We start from the raw sequence: 11,427 nt of genomic DNA on the forward strand, positions 1-11,427 counted from the left end.
CCCCTCCCTTAAAGCCCTGCTCTTTCACCTGGTGTCCTTGAATCTGGAGAAGGGGCCACTCCTTATACCTCATTATTCTCTGCCTGCTCCAAAGAGATCATTTTTAATGCCCTGAGAAGTCCAGTATCCACCTGGTGACTGGGAGCCACATGGGGACAGCTTTCCTCCTGCCAGCTCCCTCTTTGCCTGATGCAACATTGTACATAGTGAGTGTGACCTGTCTGCCAGCTGATGTCAAAAGGCACACCAGGTGACTCCTCTGGGGTGTCCAGGACTCACTCTCTAAAGCCATGTTCACACAAGAGGGAGTCCATCTGGAACAAACACCAGGCTTTTTGCCCCTACAGCTCAAAGATGTCTGAGCATAGGCTATCCCTCCCCCGCCTTCCCCACAAAATGGCCTGGTCCCAGATTATTGAATTGGGATGCCACTTCCATAATCTCAGAATTCTGATAAAGGCTGGAAGGGGTTCCCACTGGGTGTCTGCAGGAATAATTTTTTCCAAACTGCATTTGCCTAGTATTTTGTGATGATCATACCCCCTCCCCTCACTCGCCTCCACTTCCTGAAGCTACTTTCTTTACATGAGGCTCCAAGTCACAGCTAACCCCTCCCTGCTCTATCCCACCTTCCTCCCATCCATGTATACTTTTGGTGGCTCTATCTAAGTACCACCACTGATGATACTTTTAAACACATAACTCCACTATGATTGTGCTACTGGTCAAGCCAAAATGAGGTCAGTCATTTTTCCAAATTCCTCCTCCACAATAATAATAATAATAATAATAATAATAATGATAATAATTCTCAGATTCTACTCTAAGACTTGTGCCCCCCGAAGACATTGACACTAAGGCAGCCTAGTGGAAAGGCTGTCTGGATAATGAATAAACCTCTCTCATATTAATGACTCATAGCCTGCTTGGATTATGCTTTCTGTGGTACTTAATTTTTGTCAGGTATCTGATGGGTTTGAAGATCAGTTTAACCAAGGCTTCAGCTGCCTTCTCAGAAAAGTGTAAAGTTTGCATAAGGTCTCAAGATTTAAGAAAATGTTTGAGGGTCTGAGAATGTGCTTTAAGGTTGGTAAGCACAAATTATAAAGTCTGGGGGTGATGCTAACATATCTAAAATTTGTCTCCTTTTTGTAAACTCAAAAAGATTCTTGTAAGCTTTAGGGAATACACTTCTCACAGGACAAATGGACTCCACACAAATTTAACAGCCTGTTTGGCTGAGTACGGTATCTGTTCCCCTCTCCCTGGTCCTGGCACCCACCCATCTCCAACTATCAAAACCATGGGCGTAAAAGTCTCTAATGCCTATTCTTCCCTTAATATGTATGTATGTTACAGCATGTTGTTCAGTTGTTTGCTCCTCCCCCTCCCAAAATCAGCACCCACAATGTCACCCAAAAGTAGTCAAAGATGAAAGATGTCTTTGTCCCTTATCAATTTATTATAAACAAAAGGCGAGGGTGTTACTCACCTAACTGCTGCAGGGCATGGCTGTCATACCCTGTGCTGTGTCTCAGGGCAGTGTTCCCTCTCACAGAGGCCCTTCACTATAAAATCCAGACATGTTGGTTCCTCCTGCCCTGTTTCCCTTTTTCTGTTTCCTCTCTTTCCCATCCCTTTCGCCCTGCCTTCCTCTCCCCATCCCCCCCCTCTGACTGCTGTCTCTTTTTGTGCCTCTCTTTTTCTCCCCTTTCTCTTCAGGTGCTTCTCCCCTCTCTCTCCACCTCCCCTCCCGTGCTGCTCCCAACAAGTCTTCATTTATATAATATAGCTTCATCTCCCCACTAGCTCATCCCGATATTTAATGAATCACCAGGGATCGGTATTTGCTCTAGTCTGGGTAGGTAGCTTGCACCAGAGATTTTGTCTCTTCCTTTCATATTCAGGAGTACACAGGCAACCTGTCAAGCCCACACACCTTTTAAAGAAGTTCTAGGTGTTTTAAATAGGTCCTAGGTTTGCGGTGCCAGGGCTTTACCCACTGAGCCATCTCTGCAGACCCGTGTGCCTCATTTTAAACCACAGTGCAACATTCAGACTCACTGGTTTCTGCAGGCAAAGTTTCTTTGGGATCTGTGCTGACCCTTTCTTGAAAACCAACATGTAGGGGCTTCCAGGTTCCCAGACACTTATTAACTCTGAATCTCAATGAACAGTGAACTTCTGGTCAAGATAACTACTGTTCCAAAGTCTACCTTGTGAACGTGTTTTTGCATGTTCCCATATGAGGAGACATAATACCAATTTCAGGAAGTTATTATTGAAGGATAGACACTGCCAAGATATTCAATGACATCCTCCATTTGAATACTAGTCTGGAAAGAAGAATGAGTTATACTTCATTGGAGTTTAGGAGAAGTTGATTTTCTTCATTTCCTTACCCCAATAACATATACAAAATGAAAAAAAAAAAAAAAAAGAAAGTATTAACTAGAATTTGTTAAACCACTACCCCACTCTTACATTAATTAAGACTGAAAATAAAGCAATTTAAACTCTTTTCAACTACATTGCAGTTTTAAACACTGCAATGTTTTCATTTCTTTTAAATCTATTTATTTTTATTTGGGCCTGCATGTGTGTCTGTGTACTAACTAAGAGCATGCCTAATGCCCTTGGAGGCTACAATAGGGTGTTAGATACTTTGGAAGTGGAGTTACAGCTAGTTGTGAACCACCACTTGGGTGCTAGGGCTCCAACCTGAGTTCTTTGAAAGAGCAACCACTCTAACCACAGACCCTTATCTCTAGCCATTGAAAGCATTTTTCTAATAGTTTGAATCAAGTGTTGTGATAAAAATTAAAATTGTCTGTTATAGCACTTGTTATAATTTCAGCATAAAGGAATTATTAAAATTTGGTGAGAAACTTATAGAAAAAGAATAATCCAAGAGAGTTTTGAAAGGAAATTCTATGGTCTTTTTAAACCATGACATTTCAAAAACCCTGAAATGGCACATTAAACAATATGGTGATTAAATATATTTTATTCTCAGCAATTTGTGCTTAAATAAATCCTTATTATTAATGTGGGTTCAGAAATTGTGAGTAACCAAAGGAATTATACAATTCCTTATCTGATTAGGAACAAAACTACTTCATCCTCTTTTCCTTTACTGTGGAAGAAAGCCAAAGGGGAAAATGTGTGGTGTGTGCATAACCAAGGGTCCGCACTGAAAGAACAAAACAATGCTTTGTTTTATATTACTTTACTTTAGAACACAATCATTTCTTAAAAAATCCATTAAAAAAACCCTAAATATTAGAATTAAATTGCTGAGTATTCTTTAGTCCAACAATTTTGGGAGGAACACAAATATTACAAGACTGCTAATTTTTCACTCAGTTCAGGCAATTCCTTAGGTTAACTGTAACAGCACGAAGGAAACCTATGATCTTGTAGTATAAAGGGTAATGAGGAGTAATAAAACAAAATTGTAAAAGGGGAGGGTGAAGGTGGAGAGGAAATAGAAATATTTTCATTATAAATCATTGCAAACAGAAGGCCAGCAAAAACCTACTACTCACGCTGGTTTTGAAAGTCCCACATACTGAAGTGGTATGTGCTTAAGGTGGTGTCTTAGGACATCCCTTTGGATGTCTGGCACTGTGAGACGTCTCAGCTTTCTTCCTCATTGGAGCTGCTGGAAGAGTCACTGAATTCTCCTCCTCCGACTTCAATTCTAATACCTCTCCAGTTTCGTTGGTAATTTGCCTGTGTCAGACGACTCATGAGGAACCAAAGCATGTGGTTGTCAAACAGGGAAGTGCGCACCAAGCTAAAATCATCTCGTTTCATCTTGTTAATTTTAATCACTGTTTTTAACTCAGTAAACTTTGTGGAAGGTTCAGCTATGGGTGCCCAGATCTTGACCTCGTGGCCTGGGCCACAGGATGCCAGCACAGGTAGGTAAGGATGGGCATCAATACAGTTTATTGTTCCTCCTTCATCTGCCTCCAAGAACTGAACAATCTGGCAGCATGATTTTTCCCAGATGAAGATGTGGCCACAATCACTACCACTCATCACAAATTCACTTCTGGGGCCATAGAAATTTACACCTTTCACTGCGGCGTTATTCCTGTGTCCTTTGTATCTCTTAGCATATTGGGCTCCATCGCTTTCAGAAGAGTTGAAGATATAAATATCTTCATCACTGTAGCTAGCCAGGAGCTCTGTGCCATCATAACTGTACATCAGAGACGTGATGTATGCTGGGAAATCACAGCTAAGAAGGTGATGAGGACAGAACTTTTTGAGAACTCCATTGTTGACATTCGGATCAATTTTCCTTTGGTCATAAATCCTCACAAACTGATCTTTCCCACCTACAGCAAACTGGTAGACATTGGCAGGATTCACAAAGACTGTATACAGTCCCACTTTCTTATTATCATCTCTGGTCACCACCACCTTTGAAGCTGGACTTGCTTGTCTGAGGTCAATACTGAAAACAGCTGCATCTTCACCTGAAGTTAAGAACCTAAAAGGGGAGTCTGGCTCCAAAGCCAAACTATGAGATGGCCCCCCATGCTTCACCAAACGTTTGGTCATACGGGTTCCTGGCATAGCAGACAGCTGTGCCACCCGTACCTGCCCATCACGGCCACATATAGCCAAGAGGGCATCACCACAATTAGGAAGAAATTTAGCCGATAAGACATTATTTTTGTTGCCACTGTTAAAGGTCAATACTGGTCGCTGACGAAGCCAGTCCCACAGGATCACTTTTAGATCGTCACTGCCACTAGCCAGCAGGGTACCACGCTGATTAAAATGCACAGTGTTCACACTTCCGGCATGGCCTTCAAAAATATACTGTAGGGATAAACGCTGCACAAATACTCTTGCCCCACAGGCCTCATACACAAAGCGAGCACTTGAACCCAGCTGCCTATCCCGAAGGGCATTAAGGACATTCCATCGAGGTCTCGGGAGAGGGGATGTCTCTAAAGCCATCCATTCATCTAGGGAACTATGTTCTTCAATATCACATTGTTCACTGCTGTCCTCACTTGGCTGTTCATGTATGTCAGACTCTTCTTCTTGCTCATCCACAGTGTCACCTTCCTCCAACACTTGGTGGTGGAACGGGTTTTCCAATCCCTGCTCTTCCACAGTCCCATGTAATCCCAATACGTGGTGGTGGCGAGGGAGAAGGCTTTGAACTGGCTGGTCCACAATCTCACCTTCCTCCAACTCATGGTGGTGGAACAGGCTTTGCATTCCCTCTGCTTCCACAACCTCACCGTCTTCCAACCCACTGTAGTAGAACAAGCTTGGAACTCCTTGCTCTTCCACAACCTCACCTTCTTCCAGTTCATGGTGGTGGAACAGGCTTCGCACACTCTGCACCACCACAACCTCACCTTCCTCCAACTCATAATGGCGGAACATGCTTTGAGCTCCCTGTGCTTCTACAACATCACCTGCCTCCAGTTCACAGAGGTGGAATAGGCTTTGCAAACTCTGTGCTTCCACAACCTCACCGGCCTCCAACTCATAGTGGCGGAACAGCCTTCCCATACCCTGCTCTTCCACAAGCTCACCTTCCTCAAATTCTTGGTGGCTGGAAGAGCTTTCCACACCACTGATAAAATTGTCCGAGTCCTCCATGTCAGGAAAGTTGGAGCCATCATCATCATCATCGTCTTGGTCGTAACCCTGGTCACCATTGCCAGCGTTTTCGCCAGTACCCTGAGGGCTGGAAACACTGCTGTCCCGTGTGCCAGCATTCTCACTGCTTGGTGTCGGAGATATTTCTGGACCCGTGGTTTTGATATCAGAAATTGTCTCTGTGTTCACCAGGGCACCAGAAGCCTCACTCACGCAGCTTTCGATCTCAGACTTCTCGGCAGCGTTTGTCTTCTGCTCTTGGGACGACATTTTGAAGGCTATTTGCTCTCCTGGATGTGAACTGTGGAAATCACTAACCACTAGGTCTTCAGGAAAGCCTGCAGCAGGCTCACCATCAAAAGAAGAGGTGACAAAATGTAAGAAAACAGACCATACAAGCGAAGAGCTGCAAGCGCACCGCAGCTTCTAAGGTAAAATGGAAGACAAGCAAAATGGGGGGACTAGAAACTGCTTGCTGACGTGATATAACTTACGGTAGCTGATGAGGTTCAGAAAGCTTCCTGTCTCACCTATCCGGATTGCCCAAGGCAGCTTACTGGGTTTTTGTTGTTGTTGTTGTTTGTTTGTTTGTTTTGTTTTGTTTTTATTTTCTTCACATATGTCTTCTGTTTTCTTTTCTATTCTTTCCTTTCTTTTTCTTTCCTCCAGTTTCTCAAGGTAGCTTAGTATACTGTGTTTCTCTTTCCTTTTTTTCTTTCTTTCTTTTTTCTTTTCTTTTCTTTTCTTCTCTCTCTCTCTCTCTCTCTCTCTCTCTCTCTCTCTCTCTCTCTCTCTCTCTCTCTCTCTCTCTCTCTGCAGTTTAAGAACTTTGCTTCCACAGAGATGAACTGCTACACACACTCTTCTCTCTCTCTCTCTCTCTCTCTCTCTCTCTCTCTCTCTTCCTTTTTCTTTTTAGAATTTATTTGTAGAGAGTGGACTGGGAGTGTATGCCATACGAGGACAACCTGAGGAGGTGAGTTTTGTGGATTCATCTCATGTCAGGACTGGATACAGGAGCCTTTACCGGCTGTACCATCTTTTAGCCCACACAGATTTTTTTGGATATTGCAACTTGGTGCACTTTTGGAAATAGACTTAATAGAGAGCTATCAGCAGAAGGTAATCTTCTTTATGTAAAATGGCTTCAAAAACCTCTCAGTGCTTTAAAGTCTGCAAGGAAAAGAAAAGCAATTAAAGTTCCCTAAAAGTACATGCGAATAGCGCCCATGTCACATTCCTTACTTAGGCAAGACTGAAACCACAAGGCACACTCCAAAAGCACTGAGAGGTTTTTGAAGCCATTTTACATAAAGAAGATTACCTTCTGCTGATAGCTCTCTATTAAGTCTATTTCCAAAAGTGCACCAAGTTGCAATATCCAAAAAAATCTGTGTGGGCTAAAAGATGGTACAGCCGGTAAAGGCTCCTGTATCCAGTCCTGACATGAGATGAATCCACAAAACTCACCTCCTCAGGTTGTCCTCGTATGGCATACACTCCCAGTCCACTCTCTACAAATAAATTCTAAAAAGAAAAAGGAAGAGAGAGAGAGAGAGAGAGAGAGAGAGAGAGAGAGAAGAGTGTGTGTAGCAGTTCATCTCTGTGGAAGCAAAGTTCTTAAACTGCAGAGAGAGAGAGAGAGAGAGAGAGAGAGAGAGAGAGAGAGAGAGAGAGAGAGAGAGAGAGAGAGAGAGAGAGAAGAAAAGAAAAGAAAAGAAAAAAGAAAGAAAGAAAAAAAGGAAAGAGAAACACAGTATACTAAGCTACCTTGAGAAACTGGAGGAAAGAAAAAGAAAGGAAAGAATAGAAAAGAAAACAGAAGACATATGTGAAGAAAATAAAAACAAAACAAAACAAACAAACAAACAACAACAACAACAAAAACCCAGTAAGCTGCCTTGGGCAATCCGGATAGGTGAGACAGGAAGCTTTCTGAACCTCATCAGCTACCGTAAGTTATATCACGTCAGCAAGCAGTTTCTAGTCCCCCCATTTTGCTTGTCTTCCATTTTACCTTAGAAGCTGCGGTGCGCTTGCAGCTCTTCGCTTGTATGGTCTGTTTTCTTACATTTTGTCACCTCTTCTTTTGATGGTGAGCCTGCTGCAGGCTTTCCTGAAGACCTAGTGGTTAGTGATTTCCACAGTTCACATCCAGGAGAGCAAATAGCCTTCAAAATGTCGTCCCAAGAGCAGAAGACAAACGCTGCCGAGAAGTCTGAGATCGAAAGCTGCGTGAGTGAGGCTTCTGGTGCCCTGGTGAACACAGAGACAATTTCTGATATCAAAACCACGGGTCCAGAAATATCTCCGACACCAAGCAGTGAGAATGCTGGCACACGGGACAGCAGTGTTTCCAGCCCTCAGGGTACTGGCGAAAACGCTGGCAATGGTGACCAGGGTTACGACCAAGACGATGATGATGATGATGGCTCCAACTTTCCTGACATGGAGGACTCGGACAATTTTATCAGTGGTGTGGAAAGCTCTTCCAGCCACCAAGAATTTGAGGAAGGTGAGCTTGTGGAAGAGCAGGGTATGGGAAGGCTGTTCCGCCACTATGAGTTGGAGGCCGGTGAGGTTGTGGAAGCACAGAGTTTGCAAAGCCTATTCCACCTCTGTGAACTGGAGGCAGGTGATGTTGTAGAAGCACAGGGAGCTCAAAGCATGTTCCGCCATTATGAGTTGGAGGAAGGTGAGGTTGTGGTGGTGCAGAGTGTGCGAAGCCTGTTCCACCACCATGAACTGGAAGAAGGTGAGGTTGTGGAAGAGCAAGGAGTTCCAAGCTTGTTCTACTACAGTGGGTTGGAAGACGGTGAGGTTGTGGAAGCAGAGGGAATGCAAAGCCTGTTCCACCACCATGAGTTGGAGGAAGGTGAGATTGTGGACCAGCCAGTTCAAAGCCTTCTCCCTCGCCACCACCACGTATTGGGATTACATGGGACTGTGGAAGAGCAGGGATTGGAAAACCCGTTCCACCACCAAGTGTTGGAGGAAGGTGACACTGTGGATGAGCAAGAAGAAGAGTCTGACATACATGAACAGCCAAGTGAGGACAGCAGTGAACAATGTGATATTGAAGAACATAGTTCCCTAGATGAATGGATGGCTTTAGAGACATCCCCTCTCCCGAGACCTCGATGGAATGTCCTTAATGCCCTTCGGGATAGGCAGCTGGGTTCAAGTGCTCGCTTTGTGTATGAGGCCTGTGGGGCAAGAGTATTTGTGCAGCGTTTATCCCTACAGTATATTTTTGAAGGCCATGCCGGAAGTGTGAACACTGTGCATTTTAATCAGCGTGGTACCCTGCTGGCTAGTGGCAGTGACGATCTAAAAGTGATCCTGTGGGACTGGCTTCGTCAGCGACCAGTATTGACCTTTAACAGTGGCAACAAAAATAATGTCTTATCGGCTAAATTTCTTCCTAATTGTGGTGATGCCCTCTTGGCTATATGTGGCCGTGATGGGCAGGTACGGGTGGCACAGCTGTCTGCTATGCCAGGAACCCGTATGACCAAACGTTTGGTGAAGCATGGGGGGCCATCTCATAGTTTGGCTTTGGAGCCAGACTCCCCTTTTAGGTTCTTAACTTCAGGTGAAGATGCAGCTGTTTTCAGTATTGACCTCAGACAAGCAAGTCCAGCTTCAAAGGTGGTGGTGACCAGAGATGATAATAAGAAAGTGGGACTGTATACAGTCTTTGTGAATCCTGCCAATGTCTACCAGTTTGCTGTAGGTGGGAAAGATCAGTTTGTGAGGATTTATGACCAAAGGAAAATTGATCCGAATGTCAACAATGGAGTTCTCAAAAAGTTCTGTCCTCATCACCTTCTTAGCTGTGATTTCCCAGCATACATCACGTCTCTGATGTACAGTTATGATGGCACAGAGCTCCTGGCTAGCTACAGTGATGAAGATATTTATATCTTCAACTCTTCTGAAAGCGATGGAGCCCAATATGCTAAGAGATACAAAGGACACAGGAATAACGCCGCAGTGAAAGGTGTAAATTTCTATGGCCCCAGAAGTGAATTTGTGATGAGTGGTAGTGATTGTGGCCACATCTTCATCTGGGAAAAATCATGCTGCCAGATTGTTCAGTTCTTGGAGGCAGATGAAGGAGGAACAATAAACTGTATTGATGCCCATCCTTACCTACCTGTGCTGGCATCCTGTGGCCCAGGCCACGAGGTCAAGATCTGGGCACCCATAGCTGAACCTTCCACAAAGTTTACTGAGTTAAAAACAGTGATTAAAATTAACAAGATGAAACGAGATGATTTTAGCTTGGTGCGCACTTCCCTGTTTGACAACCACATGCTTTGGTTCCTCATGAGTCGTCTGACACAGGCAAATTACCAACGAAACTGGAGAGGTATTAGAATTGAAGTCGGAGGAGGAGAATTCAGTGACTCTTCCAGCAGCTCCAATGAGGAAGAAAGCTGAGACGTCTCACAGTGCCAGACATCCAAAGGGATGTCCTAAGACACCACCTTAAGCACATACCACTTCAGTATGTGGGACTTTCAAAACCAGCGTGAGTAGTAGGTTTTTGCTGGCCTTCTGTTTGCAATGATTTATAATGAAAATATTTCTATTTCCTCTCCACCTTCACCCTCCCCTTTTACAATTTTGTTTTATTACTCCTCATTACCCTTTATACTACAAGATCATAGGTTTCCTTCGTGCTGTTACAGTTAACCTAAGGAATTGCCTGAACTGAGTGAAAAATTAGCAGTCTTGTAATATTTGTGTTCCTCCCAAAATTGTTGGACTAAAGAATACTCAGCAATTTAATTCTAATATTTAGGGTTTTTTTAATGGATTTTTTAAGAAATGATTGTGTTCTAAAGTAAAGTAATATAAAACAAAGCATTGTTTTGTTCTTTCAGTGCGGACCCTTGGTTATGCACACACCACACATTTTCCCCTTTGGCTTTCTTCCACAGTAAAGGAAAAGAGGATGAAGTAGTTTTGTTCCTAATCAGATAAGGAATTGTATAATTCCTTTGGTTACTCACAATTTCTGAACCCACATTAATAATAAGGATTTATTTAAGCACAAATTGCTGAGAATAAAATATATTTAATCACCATGTTGTTTAATGTGCCATTTCAGGGTTTTTGAAATGTCATGGTTTAAAAAGACCATAGAATTTCCTTTCAAAACTCTCTTGGATTATTCTTTTTCTATAAGTTTCTCACCAAATTTTAATAATTCCTTTATGCTGAAATTATAACAAGTGCTATAACAGACAATTTTAATTTTTATCACAACACTTGATTCAAACTATTAGAAAAATGCTTTCAATGGCTAGAGATAAGGGTCTGTGGTTAGAGTGGTTGCTCTTTCAAAGAACTCAGGTTGGAGCCCTAGCACCCAAGTGGTGGTTCACAACTAGCTGTAACTCCACTTCCAAAGTATTCTAACACCCTATTGTAGCCTCCAAGGGCATTAGGCATGCTCTTAGTTAGTACACAGACACACATGCAGGCCCAAATAAAAATAAATAGATTTAAAAGAAATGAAAACATTGCAGTGTTTAAAACTGCAATGTAGTTGAAAAGAGTTTAAATTGCTTTATTTTCAGTCTTAATTAATGTAAGAGTGGGGTAGTGGTTTAACAAATTCTAGTTAATACTTTCTTTTTTTTTTTTTTTTCATTTTGTATATGTTATTGGGGTAAGGAAATGAAGAAAATCAACTTCTCCTAAACTCCAATGAAGTATAACTCATTCTTCTTTCCAGACTAGTATTCAAATGGAGGATGTCATTGAATATCTTGGCAG

General features: G+C 42.8%; 2 protein-coding genes across 2 annotated transcripts; one reads left to right on the top strand and one right to left on the bottom strand.

Moving 5' to 3' along the window:
* Positions 1–3,639: 3,639 nt before the first annotated feature.
* On the bottom strand, positions 3,640–5,907 carry LOC132651484 (DDB1- and CUL4-associated factor 8-like). The gene is made up of 2 exons (XM_060376730.1): positions 5,191–5,907; positions 3,640–5,127 (listed from the first exon to the last, which is right to left on the bottom strand). Exons 1-2 carry the CDS (start codon positions 5,905–5,907, stop codon positions 3,640–3,642), a joined length of 2,205 nt encoding a protein of 734 aa, XP_060232713.1.
* A 1,908-nt stretch (positions 5,908–7,815) lies between these two features.
* LOC110543653 (DDB1- and CUL4-associated factor 8-like) lies at positions 7,816–10,083 on the top strand. Its single transcript, XM_021629917.1, has 2 exons — positions 7,816–8,532; positions 8,596–10,083. Exons 1-2 carry the CDS (start codon positions 7,816–7,818, stop codon positions 10,081–10,083), a joined length of 2,205 nt encoding a protein of 734 aa, XP_021485592.1.
* The last annotated feature ends 1,344 nt before the right edge of the window (positions 10,084–11,427 follow it).

The sequence above is a fragment of the Meriones unguiculatus genome (assembly GCF_030254825.1).
Source record: "Meriones unguiculatus strain TT.TT164.6M chromosome X unlocalized genomic scaffold, Bangor_MerUng_6.1 ChrX_unordered_Scaffold_30, whole genome shotgun sequence".
Taxonomy (NCBI): Eukaryota; Metazoa; Chordata; class Mammalia; order Rodentia; family Muridae; genus Meriones; species Meriones unguiculatus.

Bases quoted from the DNA above. Each gene is read 5' to 3' on its own strand.
- LOC132651484 (XM_060376730.1), bottom strand. From the start codon at position 5,907: ATGTCGTCCCAAGAGCAGAAGACAAACGCTGCCGAGAAGTCTGAGATC. The intron at 5,128-5,190 runs GTTCAAAGCCTT...GTGGAAGAGCAG, and splicing joins GTGAGATTGTGGACCAGCCA to GGATTGGAAAACCCGTTCCA.
- LOC110543653 (XM_021629917.1), top strand. From the start codon at position 7,816: ATGTCGTCCCAAGAGCAGAAGACAAACGCTGCCGAGAAGTCTGAGATC. The intron at 8,533-8,595 runs GTTCAAAGCCTT...GTGGAAGAGCAG, and splicing joins GTGAGATTGTGGACCAGCCA to GGATTGGAAAACCCGTTCCA.